Here is a 17,900-nt window from a genome sequence, read left to right as displayed (position 1 = left end):
TCTTCTGAGTGAAATTATTTGACATTTTACAAAAGTCATCCATTTGCCAGTCTTTTTAAAGGCACCACTTGTTTGAAGGTGTGGAATCTTAGGGAGTCTTAGACCTTGGGTACCAGCTGGCTATACATAAAAGTTACTAGTTCCTACATGGATAGAGACGGTGGTGGCCAGATTGCTTTTAGAGTAAATGAGAGATGAAGGTCACATGAAAGAAGGCAGAAAGCATAAAATCTTCTTCACTGTGTCAGACAGACCCCTCTGTCCTTTCTGCTCATCTAACTGCAGAGCCTTTGTTAACGCTCCTGGCCTGGACACACTGTCTTAATTAAAACGTAAGAACAGCTTCTTTCTTTTCTTGGTGGGAAAGCAGCTCATTTTCAATACAAGGTATTTTAACCCTGTCCGCATTGTGCAGTGGCGCTTCACTAATTCACGCTGACTTCGTCTTTATCTGCCTGGCACGAGCTGGGCTACACAGTCCACACCCCCGGACAAAACCCAACTCTCCTTCTTGAAGGAGGAACTGACTTCAAGTGTGTGCCTGACACTTTTCTTCCCCACCTTTTTGCACATTTTGATGGGAAGACGTAGAGCCATTCTAAAGGACGGCGGTAGATCTTGGAGACAGAAAGTCTTCAAAATAGCTGTTGGGAGAGTTGCAGGATATTCTAAGAAGGGCTGGTAGTGGTGGTGTTCAGTCTCTAAGTTGCATCCAACTCTTTGCAGCCCTGTGGACTGCAGCACTCCAGGCTCCTCTGTCCTCTGCTGTCTCCCAGAGTTTGCTGAAATCGATGTCCAGTAAGAAGGGGTAGTAGTTAATTAAAAAGATGTTGTCAATAATTGTTTTTTTGGTTTGTGATTTCATAATGACCATTTGAGGTTACCTTAGTCACCACATTCATTGCATAGGAAATTCTGTATGATATTGGGCAGGAAGAAAAACTTCCTTTAACTTAACCAAATATTTACATAAAGATACTGTGTGGTAGTCTGGCCACGATTCGTAGTTGAAAACTGCAAGTGGACTTGGAGTCTGAGTTTTTATCTCAACCTTCTATTAAGGTTGAAACATTGTGTCATTAATCTATGGTTAATAAAACTGACCACTCCTCTACCAGTTTTGTATTTCAGTTCTAGCTGTGGTATATATATTGTTTTGTATCTCTGAAAATGTTCTTTAGAGATTATATAATAATAGCAGCAATAATAATAATATCTAACGCATACATTATTCTAATTGCCTTACATAAACTGTCCTTGTCTTCCTAAAAGCTAAAATAAGCACTATTTCCATTCCGTGAGAAATTGAGGTCTGTGTAAGTTAAATCTTAGAGCTAGAAAGCAGCAGCCTGAGAATTGCAACCAGTCACCCTGGTTCCATTCTGTACCTTTAACTATTTTCATACAGTGCTTCAATAGAATCAAAATTTAATTTCATCCTGTTAATAAATACTGGACATCATAGTATGCAACAGTGGACAGGATGGGCATGTTTCTTACTCTTCAGAATTTGTTAGCTCATGAATGCCTCACTGTGGTGGATATACCAGAACCTCGGCATGGGATGGAATCTGTGAGGGCACCTGTATTAATCCTGCATCATGCATGAATCCCTTGTTAGGTGATGGAGAACTCAGCCTCTCATAAGGCAGGTGGTTCCCATTTCAAGGCAACTGTAGTTATTGAAGCATTATTTCCTTCAATAAAAATGGAGAGCTAGAAGGTACTGTTAATATTCGTGGAGATTAGCTTGCAAAGAACTTAACTGTAAGTGTCACTGTCTCAGCATATTTTCTTTGTGGAGAAGACTATAAACTTTTACTTAGTGAGACTTTCCTGCTTCATTTAATGAATGTGGCAGCAACTTGTAGCACAATACAGTAAAATGTTGTTACAGCAAGAATTTCCCAGCCCGTAGAAGCTCAAGGATTTCTCTACGAGAGACGCTGATGGTTTCCATATGATTTCATCATTTGGAGCAGTTCTTGTTTCAGATGGCAAAAGCAGATTGAATTTTTCATTGGTTAACAATTTCATATCTACACTAGATGGCAGTAGATAAAAGAAAATAAGATGTCTGCAAGCACTTTCTGGACAGCTAGCTCACCATTGAAAGGAAAGCAAGTCAGCCTCAGGTTTCTTACCTTTGCCTCAACTCTGGACCCAGAGCTGATGGGAAGGAGGCTGTGCGTTCTGCTCTGCAGAATGGCCAGAAAAAAACTTAGGCGGCCAAACAGACAGCCTTGTGTGGTTCTGATTCCTTCTTTATTGGAGTATGGGGATTATTGGGTGTGTACGCCTCTGCCTGTAACGCAAGTGGCTGGATAAATGTAAATACTTCATAATGTTTCCAAAGCCACAGCTGTACCGATCAAACATGGTATGTGCTTTTAAAATCATTCCACTCCTCTTACCGCAGATTCGCTGTTAAAATCATTCCACTCCTCTTACACGGGTTCAGCCCCTGTTACCACCGGGATAAATGCAGTGTTGTGCTCACTGTCACATCCCTACTTTATTCCGGGTACTCTACGTGTTCCCGTCAGCACAATCTTCCTAAAGCTCATTTTAGCCTCCAGTTTTCCTGTGCCTTACCCAATGCCCTCACCCCTCACGGTTTGACCCTTGCCACCACCTTGTGCAACAGGCTGTGCCAGCATTCTCCTCTGGGCTCAGGGAGGCTCGGGACCTCCTCTCCGTCTCTCTTTGCTTTTGTTTTCTTCACTTTTCTAAAGAAGTCATCTTAAGCTCTCTTTTCTCCATGGGAAGCCTGTCGCGGCCCACAGTCCCTTCCTGAGGCTCGCCAGTACGCTTGTTGTTGGGAGCCCTTATTTGACACCAACTTCTGCTGTCTTTGTTGCCCTTTGTTTGCTGCTTTGTATTCATAACGTTTAGTGTAAATAATTAGTGACCTTGTGGTTTCTTTCCTTTTTCCCCCCCCAATTCTGAAATAACCTCCCTCAGAAGTAGTCACCACTCTATTATTCCCTTGCTTTTCTTTTAAATTTTACTGTATATGTTTGAATCAATAATTAAATATTATTTCATTTTGGATAGTTCTAAACTTTATATAATAGAATCATACCATGTATATTTTCATATAACTTGGTTTTTTATTTAACATTAAAATCCTGAGATTTTGTATGTATGGATTCTGAATTCATGTTTTCATATGTTGTTGTACATAGTTGTATTTCATTCATTTTCACTGCTGTATAGGATTCCAGTGAATTTAAGACAGTAATTCCCATGATTATGTATCTGTTCTACTGTTGATAAACATTTGGGGATTTCTGATTGTGGTTTGTTTCTTGAATTTATTTATTTTATTGGCATTGGGTTTACAATGTAGTGTTAGTTTCTGCAAGATTGTGGTTTTTGTTTTTGCCATTAGAAAAAATGTTCTATAAACAGTGTCAGCACATCACTGAACTTTCCAGCTTTTGTAATCTGATCGGTATTAAGTGGGATTTTGCTTTACGCTTCCCTTTTCTAATTACTACTAATGTTTCTGAAAATCTCTTCATATTCTAGATAACTGTTAGGTTTCCTGTGATGTTTTCTTAGGACTTCTGTTCTTTTCACATTGATTTGTAGGTTTTTCTTATATATTTTAGATATTTGTACTTTTCCAGTTCCAAACATAATATCTCCTTCTGTTCCATTATCTGATTGTTAACTTTATGGTGTCCACTGTGAAACAGAAATCCTTAGTATTGGTGTAAACAAGATGGATCAGTTTTTAATTTTTTTGGCCTTATGGCTTTACTTTTGCCGCTTCAGTTTAAGATATCCTTCTCTACCCCAGGTCGGAAAGCTATTTTTACACATTTACTTCTATTAGCTTTATAGTTTTAACATACCATTTAGGTTTATAATTTATCTGCTGTCCATCTTTTATGTAGTGTTAGGGATCTATTTAGTGAGCCTGTTTTCTCAGGTACAAGTCATCCTTCCTCTATTGATTTGTGGCACCATTTTTATTTTGTATTTGGTTTTCATATATACAGGGCTTTGCTTCTGAGCTCTTTATGGTATAACTTGCTTTTTTTTTTCATTTATTTTTATTAGTTGGAGGCTAATTACTTTACAGTATTGTAGTGGTTTTGTCATACATCGACATGAACCAGCCATGGATTTTCATGCACTCCCCCTCCCGATCCCCCCTCCCACCTCCCTCTCCATCCCATCCCTCTGGGTCTTCCCAGTGCACCAGGCCCGAGCACTCGTATCATGCATCCAGCCTGGGCTGGTGATCTGCTTCAGATAATATACATGTTTTGATGCTGTTCTCTCAAAACATCCCACCCTCGCCTTCTCCCACAGAGTCCAAAAGTCTGTTCTGTACATCTGTCTCTCTTTTTCTGCTTTGCATATAGGGTTATCATTACCATCTTTCTAAATTCCATATATATGCATTAGTATACTGTATTGGTCTTTATCTTTCTGGCTTACTTCACTCTGTATAATGGGCTCCAGTTTCATCCATCTCATTAGAACTGATTCAAATGAATTCTTTTTAATGGCTGAGTAATATTCCATGCTGTATATGTACCACAGCTTCCTTATCCATTCGTCTGCTGATGGGCATCTAGGTTGCTTCCATGTCCTGGCTATTATAAACAGTGCTGTGATGAACATTGGGGTGCACGTATCTCTTTCAGATCTGGTTTCCTCGGTGTGTATGCCCAGAAGTGGGATTGCTGGGTCATATGGCAGTTCTAATTCCAGTTTTTTAAGAAATCTCCACACTGTTCTCCATAGCGGCTGTACTAGTTTGCATTCCCACCAACAGTGTAAGAGGGTTCCCTTTTCTCCACACCCTCTCCAGCATTTATTGCTTGTAGACTTTTGGATAGCAGCCATCCTGACTGGCGTGTAATGGTACCTCATTGTGGTTTTGATTTGCATTTCTCTGATAATGAGTGATGTGGAGCATCTTTTCATGTGTTTGTTAGCCATCTGTATGTCTTCTTTGGAGAAATGTCTGTTTAGTTCTTTGACCCATTTTTTGATTGGGTCATTTATTTTTCTGGAATTGAGCTGCAGGAGTTGCTTGTATATTTTTGAGATTAATCCTTTGTCTGTTGCTTCGTTTGCTATTATTTTCTCCCAATCTGAGGGCTGTCTTTTCACCTTGCTTATAGTTTCCTTTGTTGTGCAAAAGCTTTTAAGTTTCATTAGGTCCTATTTGTTTATTTTTGCTTTTATTTCCAATATTCTGGGAGGTGGGTCATAGAGGATCCTGCTGTGATTTATGTCAGAGAGTGTTTTGCCCATGTTCTCCTCTAGGAGTTTTATAGTTTCTGGTCTTACATTTAGATCTTTAATCCATTTTGAGTTTATTTTTGTGTATGGTGTTAGAAAGTGTTCTAGTTTCATTCTTTTACAAGTGGTTGACCACTTGTGGGTTGACCCAGCACCACTTGTTAAAGAGGTTGTCTTTTTTCCATTGTATATTCTTGCCTCCTTTGTCAAAGATAAGGTGTCCATAGGTTTGTGGATTTATCTCTGGGCTTTCTATTCTGTTCCATTGATCTATATTTCTGTCTTTGTGCCAGTAGATGGTATAACTTTCAATAAACTTCTTTAATATCTTTAATGAGTTTTATTTTTCCATAAAGGTCTTATGCATCTTTGTTTTTCTTTGATGTATTTTTAAATTTTTATAGTATTGTAAATTATGATTTTTAAAAATTTACATTTTCTGTGTACTAAAGTGCAGACATGTAATTGATTTTGTGTATCAATTTTGGATCTAGTAAACTCCCTTGTTAGTTTCAATGATTTAGTGGTAGATTGTTTTGTGATTTCTTTGTAGATAATTATATATAAATAACAATTTTTATTTCTTCTGTTTCAATTCTTACATCTTAATGCTTTTATTTCCTTATCTTGTCTTACTGAACTGGCTAGGATTTTTTTCTGCATCTTTTAAGGTGGGTCATTTATTTTATTTTTAATAGCCCTTTATAGGTGAATCCCATTGATTTTCAAATGTAAAAACAACTTTTTATTCCTGGGATAAATTCAACATGGTCACAATGATCTTTTCTTACATACTGATAGATTTAGTAGGCTAATATTTAAAAATTTTGTATCCATGCTAGTATACAAATATATTTTAATTTTAGAATATATTAGGAAATACCCTCTAGATTGTTACAAATGGCATCCAATTTCTTATGGTATAAAAATCTAATATTAGCCTTTTTAATGTATATATGCAGATTAATCCAAAGCTTGATGTAATCGATTTGCAGACCTCTACTCCCCCTGTTGTGGACATCCTTTCTTTTGATTCTACCACAGTAAGTTTCCTTTGGCATTTAAGTGGTATTTAATTGTTTGGCATAGTCCATTTTCCTTAAAAAGTGTGTGGGAGAAAAGATTATAAAATTGACTGGGTAGCCTAACAGTTTAGGAAAAACCTTATATGAAAAGTCAGCTTACAATGTGTCTGAACTGCCACCAGGGGGAGCAGTACCAATTTCCAGAGAAGCAGTTTGAGGACCTTGAGGGCCGGAGAATCCATGCTGTCTCCTCTCCTGTTAAGGTAGTCCACGTGACATTTCAGGTGCCGTTAGAGAAGAGATTTCCTTCTTTGCTAATTACCTTTCAGAGTGTGCTAAACTTACTTCTGTTCTTAGAAGCTGTAAGAAAAGTAGTCATTTTCCTTTGTTGATCTCTCTTGATGGATAATCCAAAAATTAAGGTGTATTTGCATACATACAATTTATTTACTCAGTGTATCTGAAGTCTTAAAAAATTGAGAGTTTTAGCCTTTCAATTTGAGTGTGCTTAATCTTTGCAAGGCAGATCATTTATGCCATCAATTCTGTTAGAGCAAAACTCATCCTATAAACACATGGGAGGAATGGCATGGTCTTTGGCAACACTGCTGAAATAGTCAGTATAGTTAAACACTTGGGGTAAATTATTCACATGTGGCCAAAAAGAAAACAAGCAAGAAAAGCCCTTGACATTACGATATTATAAACTTTCCAGTAGATCTCAAGAATTGTATTTATTGTAGAGGAATTCTGCAGAGAACTAGTCTATCCTGAGTCTATCCTGTGTCAGAAAGAAGTCTGCTTATTAAAGGGTATTTTTAGGGTGAATACCATGCAGAAAAGACTCCCAGATCAGTCATAAGAAGTCCCAGAGACAGGAAATCAGCTGGAGGGTCAGCCTAGGGGCTGGTTGTCAAAGAGAATCCCAAGAATTGTTGGTGACTTTCCAGGTAGCGCTAGTGGTAAAGAACCCACCTGCCAGGGCGGGTCACAGAAGAGACGTGGGTTCAATCCCTGGGTTGGGAAGATCCCCCGGAGGGGGAAATGACAGCCCACTCCAGTACTCTTGCCTGGAGAATTCCATGGACAGAGGAGCCTGATGGGCTCTATAAGGTCATAGGGTCACAAAGACTGGGACACGACTGAAGTGCCTTAGCACGCATGCACTAGGACCTCAAGCAGGTCTGTGGTCTTATCTCTTACAACATTCATGTTTATAAAATAACCCTATGAGCATTCCTGCATTAATAAGTTATTTATGAGATTAAAGATTAACTAGACATCAAATTCTTGCCACAGTGCTTAGCTTATAGTAGGTGCTCAATACATTTATGTTCAACGAGTTACTCAAAGGGCCCGCTGTTGAAATTTATAAATTCTGATGAGTTGAGTTTTTGCCTCTGTAGTGAGAGGAGCAAAAGATAGGTGGCTTTTGAGATGTGCTGCCTTCTTGTGAGGTAGTTGGTAGACTAAAATTGGATATTTCTGCCCTAGAAGATACAAGAGATCATCAAAAGTCTTTGGTCTGAACTTTGAGACTCACTCTCCCTGCCAGTACCCTTCAAACTTTGCAAAGCCTCATGAACTGAGGAGTCCAGGTGTTCTCGATAGTATGCTATGGAGGTGAGCATAAATGCCAGCTCGCAAGTGATAGCAGGCTGTCTGTCCCTGGGTGGTGTTGCAGAAGCATCAAAGTCAGGTGTCTACATTATGGGGCCCTAAATCAGGAATGCCAGGGCTTCACTGGTGGCTCAGATGGATAAAGAATCTGCCTGCATTGCAGACCTGGGTTTGTCCCTGGGTCAGGAAGATGCCCTGGAGAAGGGAATGGCTACCCTCCAGCATTCTTGCCTGGAGAATCCCACGGACAGAGGAGCCTGGTGGGCTACAGTCCATGGGATCACAAAGAGTCAGACACGGCTGAGCAACCGACTCAGGAATACAGAGTAGGTAGGACCTCAAGAAGACAATTTTTTTTTCCCCCAAATTAAAGTGTAGTTGATTTACGATGTTGTGTTAATTTCTGCTGTACAGCAAGGTGATTCAGCTATACACATATATACATTTTTAAAATATTCTTTTCCATCATGGTTTATCACAGGGAATATAGTTTCTGTGTTACACAAAAAACCTGTGTTTTTATCTTGTTATTTTATCCACCCTATACACAATAGTTTGCATCTGCTAACCAGCGTCCCAATCTATCTTCCTGCCTTGGCCATCACAAGTCTGTTCTCTATGGGCAAGATAATTTTTATAATAAACATGTAGCGGTGTTTGTAGTTGTGTTACAAAACAGTATAATAAGACTGAAGACTATATTTATTATCCACATAAGGGGTAATATTAGATTGAATCATATGATGTTGCCATTTGTAGGCAAAAACAATCTAATATCTGTGATTTCCCATGGTTCAGCCCAACATAACAAGTCTTAAAAGGAAGATTCCACTGTTACTTTGAGTTGTGTGCTCAATGCTACGTAAAAATAAAATAAATAAGAAAACAGAAAACAAAAACTCATTTGTTATGAATTAGGTTGGAATTAGGCTAATGAGATCCTACCTATAATCTGGAAGATAGCTGCTTTTCTCCCAGCAAGACATAAAGAATCCTGATTGTATTTCTCTTACTAACACATTTTCTGAAGGCGTAGATGCTCATGAAGCATTTAGATTTTTATATGGAGTATCTTTAAAGAGCTTTCCTTTAAATTTTCAGTGTTATCTTTCTTTTAGCTTATTGATAGATAAGCGGTTAGAAAACTAAAGTGAAATCACTGTGATTGTTTGCCTTTCCATTAATTTCGTGATATGTTTTAGTTGCTCAGTTGTATCCAACTCTTTGCAATCCCATGAACTCTATACAATCCCATGGACTGTAGCCCACCAGGCTCTTCTGTCCATCCATGGAATTCTCCAGGCAAGAATACTGGAGTGGGTTGCCATTCCCTTCTCCACGGGATCTTCCCAATTCAGGGATTGAACCCAGATCTCCTGCATTGCTGGCAGATTCTTTACCAATCTGAGTTCCCAGGGAAGCCCGCTAATTTCATGGTATTTCTTAATCTGTCATCTCCTCTACATATTGGCTGCTTTTCTTTAGCTTCTGCACAACAAGTCAAGCATAATTGTAAAGGATATTTGTTTCTATTCTGGCATATAGCACTAGTATGGTGTGAAATTTGCATATGATTATAATTAAAAATCCAGAGAAATGTTGGAAGCCAAAAAAAGCAGCATTTAAAGGTGATTTTTGTTTTTATTATTGTGGTTACTATTTATTTGGGGGATTTGTTTGGTTTTTGCAGACTGGAAGAGTATTTCTTTAGAAATTCATTTTCATCAAGATGAGATATAAAAAGATTACTCTTTAAAACTTATTTTGTGAAATTTATTAATAGGATAAAAGCAGATTTTTTTATGATATAAGAAATAATTGGCTTCTGTTCCTGTTTTGACTTGATTTAATATTACATTCAGGCAGCTTTCTAGATCTTAGTGTATTGATATCTGTGCTCTGATGCCTTCTTACAACAGAGAAGAAATTATGGGATACAGTGTAACAGCTGGTATCTTTGTGGCTTGCACTTGTGTCTCTAATGCCAGGCAGGAAACTTGATACAACATTTCAGGATCAAAATAAGCTGTTCCCAATCTGCATTTTAAAGCTTTGTTGTTAAGAAAAAAAAATGTTTCTGTAAAGGCTGTCATACAGACATAGTTTTAAAATGATCTCAAACTTCTGAATCTTATTCCAATTACATTGTCACTTGTTAAATACTGATCTTCTGAAGATTATTTAGTTCAAGATTCTCATTGAGTATTTTAATGTTTTCGTTTATTTGTTTAGAAATAGACCAAGGTTTTATCATCAAAATTGTACGGAGACATTTAACATTAGATTGACGTGGTGTGGCTACATCCTCAGCCCCTCTCACCAGGCAAGCAAGACAGGAATTCCTCTGTTGTTGTTCACTTGCTCATTTATGTCCAACTCTGTGATCCGTTTGACTGCAGGACACCAGATTTCCCTGTCCTTTACCATCTCCTGGAGTTTGCTCAAACTTATGTCCACTGAGTTGGTGATGCCATCCATCCGTCTCATCCTCTGTCACCCCCTTCTCTTGCCTTCAATCTTTCCCAGCATCAGGGTCTTTTCCAATGAGTCAGCTCTTGCATCAGGTTGCCAAAGTACTGGAGCTTCAGCATCAGTCCCTGCAATGAATATTCAAAGTTGATTTCCTTTAGGATTGACTGATTTGTTCTCCTTGCAGTCCAAGGGACTCTCGAGTCTTTTCCAGCACCACAATTTGAAAGCATCAATTCTTCGGTGCTCAACCTTCTTTATGGTCCAGCTCTCACATCTGTACATGACTACTGGAAAAACCATAGCTTTGACTATATGGACCTTTGTGCCAAAGTAATGTCTTGCTTTAAAAAAAAAAAAAAAAAAAAAAAAAACTACATTTTTATTTTACTTTATTTATTTGGTTGTGCAATGCAACATACGGGATCCTAGTTCCCTAACCAGGGATTGAACTCACACCCCCTGCATTGGAAGCTCAGAGTCCCAACCCTGTCCTGCCAGGGAAGCCCGATGTCTCTGCTTTTTAATATGCTGTTTAGGTTTGTCATAGCTTTTCTTTCAAAGAGCAATTGTCTATATAAAGTGGAATTTCTTAAAAATACTGACTAAGCAAAATTTACTTAAAATACTAAGATTACTAAAATTGTTATTTTTAGATAAACTATATTCCTAGATTTTGATGTATTTTATTATTACTTTTCCAACAAATGACCACAATGGAATTGTCAGTCTTGCTCATGTTCAATTGATTGACCGTCAAAACAATGGACTCTTCTCAGAGAACTGCGTTTCTCGTTTTCACTCTGGGAACTATATAGAGTATGAACATAATATATATGCCATTCTTTAGAATTAGGGACAGTTTCCAGATTAAATTTACTTAAATAACTGAGAGTCGACAGTTGCATTACAAGAGAAAATCAAAGTTTACAATCTCTTTATTTTGCTCCATCAGTCAAAATATTTAAAGCCACACTGCATGGAGGCATCACATGACATCTTGAAGACAGGATGTCAGGGTGTCTGCCTGACCTCAGGAAACTTATAACCTAGGTAGAGAGAAAACACAGTATAAATGTCAGTTTCAAAATACTGGCTGCCAAGAGTGCATGCTAAGTTGCTTTAGTTGTGTCCGACTCTTTGTGACCTATGGACTGTAGCCTACTAGGCTCCTCTGTCCTTGGTATTCTTCAGGCAAGAATACTGGATTGGCTTGCCGTGCCCTCCTCCAGAGGATCTTCCCGACCCAGGGATTGAACCCGCATCTCTTACATCTCCTACATTGTCAGGCAGGTTCTTTACTAGTGCCACCTGGGAAGTCCAGATGCCGGGGTATATGATTGTCAGATGAAAGATTATTAACAGAAGGATTCAGAAAAACGTCATGAATGGGTTAGTGGAAGTACGAAGATATCTCTTAAAGAAAAAAAAAAAAAACCTTTGACCAGGTCTTGACCTGACTGGAGATGGGTAGAATTTTGATAGGGACATTCCAGGTGGGGAAAGCAAGGTATAAGTAGATGCCTCAGAAGTGACTGAAAATGTGATATGTACTGAAGTAAGGCAGGTGCATCCGTCTCATCTGGAGTCTCTGACGTCGCCTGACTCACGGGCTAGCAGATGTGGCAGAATGCCAAGAGCATAGCTGCCCGCACACAGTGTTAGCGCTCAATCCATACTTCGTGAGTAACAAGGTGCCTGTACCTGGGAAGCCTGCATTATATTCTAGAAGGGGAGACAAGCAATTCACAGATTTAAAAAATAGACCGTAGAGTATAGCAGACAGAAACAATGCAGAGGTGTAGCTAGCACTGAACTCGGGGAGGTGGAGGGGCGCGTTTAGAGAGAGTGGGCAGGACAGGAGTCGCCTGAAAGGTGATGTTTGTGGAAGGAACTGAAGGAATGAAGTGAACAAATCAGATGAGTACGTGGGGAGGCCCTCCAGGCCAGCGGGAGCAGTGATAGAAAGCCAGACTGGGAGTAAGGAGGACCCACTGCCCGGGGGGTGGGGTTCCTTCAGAGGAAGAGGCACGATCTGACAAGTGTTGTAATAGGTTCGCTCTGGCCACTGTGTTGAGAAACAGCCGGCGAAGGTGGTGGTGGTGGTGTTTCGTTGCTCAGTCGGGTCTGACTCTTTGCGAGCCCGTGGACGGCAGCACGCCAGGCTTCCCTGTCCTTCCCTGTCTCCTGGAGTTTGCTTGAACTCATGTCCATTGAGTCGGTGATGCCATCCACCACCCAACCATCTCATCCTCTGCCACCCCCTTCTCCTCTTGCCCTCAATCTTTCCCAGCATTAGGGTCTTTTTCAGTGAGTCAGCTCTTCACATCAGATGGCCAAAGTATTGGGAAAAGGCGGTGGAGGAGAGCAAAGAGACCAGTTTGGAAGCTAATGAAATCATCAGGCAGGAGGCAGTAGTCGCTTGATCCAGGGTGCAGAGGAGATGGTTTTAAGTGATCTGATTCTGGATGTATTGATATTTTGAAGGCAGAGCCAAGAGGATTTCCTGACAGATTGGATGTCAGCTGTGAGATTCCCTATCTCCTGTCTCCGGGGATAGTAAGGTGCAGCCCTGGGTAATCTCCGGGTGGCCGAGATTATCTCCCGGTTCAGCATCATTTTACCAGAGGAGTTGCTGAGAGAAAAAAGACCTTTGATTTTCCTATATTCTTTCCTGGGATCAAGAAAGTGGTCAGCTGAATCAAAGCAAGAAATACTGTACTGTTTCTTTGACTTGGAGAAGGACAATGGTGAAACATTCTCTTCCTTCCAAGATGTCCTTTAGATTTGCATTTTTTAGCAAAGTTCATTGATTTCCCCTTCTGGAAAGATGGTCACATCAGTCGGTTTTTAGGAAGAAAAAGGTTAAAGTTAATCCAATTTCATGGAGGTTGTCATATGATACGTGCTATCTGAAAAATACTGATGTATTGATAAAATAAAAAGACAGACAGAGAGTAAACTTGCCAATGCAGAGAGGATATCTCCATGGATGTTGTGGCAACAGTTCATCCTGGTTACTGGACAACATTGCATAACTAGTTCAGAGTTATTCCAGTTCCTAACTGCTTATGTAAGCAAAGATTTGGAAAGACTTATTTGAAAGAATAGTGTATTCAAACCTAAAAGTCTCAAAACTAAAATTTGTAATTTGGAAAGTGTAAATAGGCAATATGCAATGGTTTGTCCCCAGATACCCCATTTACCTTTCCAGGAACACCAGTAAAAATCATGTTGCACAAAGCTTCTGCTTACACTGCTTTTCTGTATGATAACAGAAAAGTTATCATATAAACAGCATCTAAAGTTGGGGGTAGGTGAAGTTCTTTTTTAAGTGTTTAAACTTTGCAATAGTTTATAAGGTAGCATTTGACTTGTTAGTTTAGTGCATATGATTTCCAAAACTAGATATGTTTGTATTTTTGTTGTTGCTTACTAAGCTTTAGGAAAAGGCATTTTTATGGGCTCTTTAGGCATTGGTTCAGTGGCCCTCGATATTTTTCTCCTGCCCCTACTCTTAAGTGTTTGAAAGAAAATAAGCATAGGCATTTGTAAAACCCAGCTCTGGACTTGACACAGAGGTGCTTTCCACAATTTATCCTCATGTTATTAAGACATTTAGTCTTAATTTCCAATGATAGTGAATATGTCAAGTGAGATACAGTAATACTTTTTTTTTAATTCAGTGTCTCAAAAAGTTGTGTAACTGTTAGATATTAGGAGTAAAAGTTGAATTCTTATCAGAGTTTGAGAAATAATTTTAAAACCTCACTCTTTGAAACTAAAAGAAATAAAGTAATTAAATTGTCAGAGCATTTTAAAAAAAAAGTCACACATGATAACTAACAGAAGTAAATAAGAAAAAATACAGTTCCATAAATCTCTTACCCTTTAGAATAGAAAACACATTTCTTTTTTTTTTTTTTCAGATACAAGTTATTTTAGAGAAAACATTAGAGAGAATGAGACTGTTTTCAAGTTAGTTGCATCCTTGCTTGGGTACATCATGACCCATATGTTATAAGAACTACCAACAGTTGTAAATGTGATAACTGACCTTTAAAAAAAAAATGCGTTTTGGGATTATGGAAAAAAGCAACCAACTAAAACTTTTTAGTCTGTTAAAGGAACGTGGCTTTTTCAAAAAGCTGATTTACTAAGTACCACTGTAAAGGGAGATTAATAGTGTTGGTCAGAGGCTTTCTTTTTTTTCCTCCAAATAAAATATACTTTTTGATAAAAATCATAATAATCAAAGTCCCTAAGTGTTTGACTCAGCTGTCATTAAGGATTTACTAATTTGAGCTTCACTCCCTTCAAGTTTCAAGGTCACAGAGAAAGAAAGCTTACATTGTGAGTGATTCCTTTTACCAAAAATTTTATACTAACTAAAATTTTAGGCTTAGTCCTAGTTAAAAACTTGTGCAATAAAACTGGTCTTTATAACCTGTTGACAAAAGTGGTTTAGGACTTAAACTTTTCTATATGAAATGTAGAGACTGAGAATTTACAGAAGGATTTTATAAAACATGCTCTCTGGGACCCAACGGAGTAAATACCTATTTGAATTTCCTTTAGAAAATGAGCAGGTTGCTGGGAACTGGAGGTGTTAAAATTCCAGGTATCTTTCTGGCTTCCAACTTCCTGAGCCCCTGGGTTTCTGAACTGCTGCGACTCCCCCGGGCCGTCCCAGGCCTGGGAATCTAAGCCGCATCCCCAGTTCCCACAGCTGAGACTGAGGCATGCTGAAAATGCCCGACAGCCTCAGCCCACACAGCCAGCAACAGCTGGTTCCTTCCTCTTCCTGTGGAAGAGCAACATCCTCTGAGAGGAGCAGAAAGGCACCCTGAGGAATGCAGGCACAGCAGTGAGCTTTTCACACAGGACAGGACTGCCAAGGGCCTGTCTCCTGACGGTCGGCCCTGAACCAGCTTCCTGCTGACCCGGGGGAGGGTTTGCTCTGGAGCTAAACGCCGCTCGGGGCTCTGTTAGAGCCTGTGGAAAACTGTGAGCCTCACCCGCAGCTGTCCCAGATCGGACACCCGTCTGGTTTTCAGTTATCCGGTGCTGCTTATGCGGTGAAGCTAGCTGCCTCTGCTCCTTTCTTTATTTAGCCACCTGGCAGCTAATGATTTGGTGGAAGTAGTCCACAGGTCTGCTGAAATCAATTTTTCTGTCAGTTCTTTGTGCCTTATGACGTCAGGTGATGTAAACTATTGATACATTAGGTCCTAAGAGAGATTAAAACCCTCGTGACCCGAGGGAACTGGCAACTGAAGCTCTCTGCTGCCTCTTGCCTATTCTGTGTCTTTCGGGCTCCTTGCTTTTCCTTTCTGAGACAGTCAGGCATCAGTAGAAGATACCATTCTGTGTGCACCATCATCCATCCTCGAGCATGCAGAAGGCTGCTTCAAACCAACCAACCATCAGCCCCTATGATTTAAACATTACGATTGACTTGAAATGACTTTTACAACTGAGGAATGTTCCGGTATAATTTGACTTCCTTTTTTTTTTTTCCCCCTAATTCCTACAGTATTTTCTTTTTTCTTTGGTTGAAACAATGATGGTCACTATAAAACCCAACTTTAATATCATATGTGCTTTTTAAACTGCTTTCCAGATAGATCACTACAGAATTTTGGTGGGTTTCAGCATTTATGGTGGCAAAATTCTTTTAACTTTTCGTGTATTTGTTTGGATTGTTTTACTGAAGCACATAAGAGTTACTTGTTTGTTTTAAGTTGAAGGAGAGATGCAGAAGGAATGCCAGGCATTTCCTCTTCCTCTCAGAATGTCTTTTTAATGAACATTCCTCTTCCCTCCTATGAACAAACCATCTCAGCTCAGCAAGGGGCCTCTGAGTGTCTAACTTTCTTTAACAAACCAGCTTCTTTCCTTTGTTCCTTCAGCCCCAAGTGGGGCTTGCTTCATGCATTTACTATTTCTTCTCACCTCTGTGCTTCCTTTTAGCCTTTGCAGACTTCCAAACCTGTCTAACTGGGTTCCCTATATTAAATTCTCTCTATTAAAACAACTTGTGGTTTCTGTTTTCCTGCTGGGTTGATCATACTAAAGATCCTAAATAAATAAGATGTACAGAAAAAAACTTAAAGGGTATTTATTTCAGCGTTACTTAAAACAACAGCAACAATAAATGAACACAAATCAAACAAATATCCTTTAAGAGAGTTGAATAAAATATATTATGTCAAGTGATAGAATATTATATTTTCATACCATGTTTAACAACAGTAAATGAGTGTGAATGACTGGATTTGATTCTGGGATGATGGAAAAAATACTGTATAGAACATCATTATGACAGTTGACAAAAATTGAGTTTGGGCTTTCCCTCCTTGGCAGGATTTTGTAGTTACTTTTCTTTTACTTCAGGGACCTTCTGAGGTCCTCAACCTCACCCTGTAACTTATTTTAATTTTTTAATTTTTTTTGTTTATCTTTTTTTAAGGCAGAGTATTCTTTGTGGCAAGAATTGTGTGTGCGTAAGGTTTCTTTGGTGTTACTGCTCTTCTTTCTGGTGCATACAGATATAATTTCCTGTGTGGAATAGATGATAATGTCAGTGTCCATCAGATTTGGTTACAGTGTGAATTTTATAAAGTGAATATCATTTTCCATTGACTTTTTTTTTTTTTAACTGAGCTATGTTTTCTTGGTAAATATTCTGTTCATTGGTCTGGAAATCTTATGAACAAGGCTCAAATGCTTGCTCAAGCCCGTAATATTTGGGGTTTCTTTCTAGTGATTCGAGGCACTTGTCCAGCTGTGCACCTACTTGTAGAACCCAGACTGTCTCCTCCAACCTTCCTCTCTCTCTTGCCGCTATTATTGCTCAGATTAGGGATCCAGTCCTACCAAGCTCACGGCTCCTTAGACTCAGTTCCCATCTCGTCTTTGGGAGTAATTATGTCCTGTTAGTGTTACCCCTTGTCCCCACAGGTGAAATGTGAAAAGACATCTCAGAAGTCACTTGGAAATTTCCTGTTTGATGCTACAGGTTCAGTACAATGAATCTGTGCCCTATTTTGCCCATTCTTTAAGGTTGATATGTGAAATAAATTCATGTTAAAGGACATCTAGCATTAGACAAAGTACCAGAGTAAATGTTATGCTAAACTCAGAAAAATACATTTTAGGGATAATAATCGTTTAATGAAATTTCAGGATGAAAAACATTGCTCATTGCTCATTTTAAGCATTCTTTTAAGATAAAGTGAAGACCGCTGTGTGCTTTGGAAAATCAGTTGAAACTTTTGAAGAATTTGACTAAGAAATTCAGTCTTTCACATTTGTACTTTTAGAAAATTCTGTGTACTCTCTATAAAATTCAGTACACAATAAAATTACTGAAAAAAATTCAAGCTGTTAAAACTATTTAAGAACTTCATTTTCTCTTTTTCAAGAAATAGCTTATATATATTCTGTGATTTTTAAATGCCATCAGGCTGTAGCTGTTTTACATTTTGGCCACTCATCTATCAGAGAGTCACACCT

General features: G+C 38.9%; 1 protein-coding gene and 1 long non-coding RNA gene across 5 annotated transcripts in view; one reads left to right on the top strand and one right to left on the bottom strand.

Moving 5' to 3' along the window:
* The window catches only part of POC1B (POC1 centriolar protein B), a 99,322-nt gene that overhangs the window by 57,412 nt on the left and 24,010 nt on the right, over nucleotides 1-17,900 (top strand). For 2 of the 4 annotated variants that reach the window (XM_065934182.1, XM_065934185.1), the window contains 2 exons: nucleotides 6,231-6,311; nucleotides 6,476-6,556. The exons of 1 other annotated variant lie outside the window; for it this stretch is intronic. In XM_065934182.1, coding sequence (XP_065790254.1) covers nucleotides 6,231-6,311; nucleotides 6,476-6,556 — 162 coding nt within the window. The remainder of the gene's footprint in view (nucleotides 1-6,230; nucleotides 6,312-6,475; nucleotides 6,557-17,900) is intronic. One more of the 4 variants, XM_065934183.1, reaches the window with a different exon arrangement.
* Nucleotides 9,672-15,173, bottom strand: LOC136167040 (uncharacterized). Its single transcript, XR_010663046.1, has 3 exons — nucleotides 14,942-15,173; nucleotides 11,937-12,107; nucleotides 9,672-10,510 (listed from the first exon to the last, which is right to left on the bottom strand). It is a non-coding gene; the product is annotated as an uncharacterized lncRNA (long non-coding RNA).

The sequence above is a fragment of the Muntiacus reevesi genome, chromosome 4 (assembly GCF_963930625.1).
Source record: "Muntiacus reevesi chromosome 4, mMunRee1.1, whole genome shotgun sequence".
Taxonomy (NCBI): domain Eukaryota; kingdom Metazoa; phylum Chordata; class Mammalia; order Artiodactyla; family Cervidae; genus Muntiacus; species Muntiacus reevesi.
This window is presented reverse-complemented; position numbering and strand designations above follow the sequence as displayed.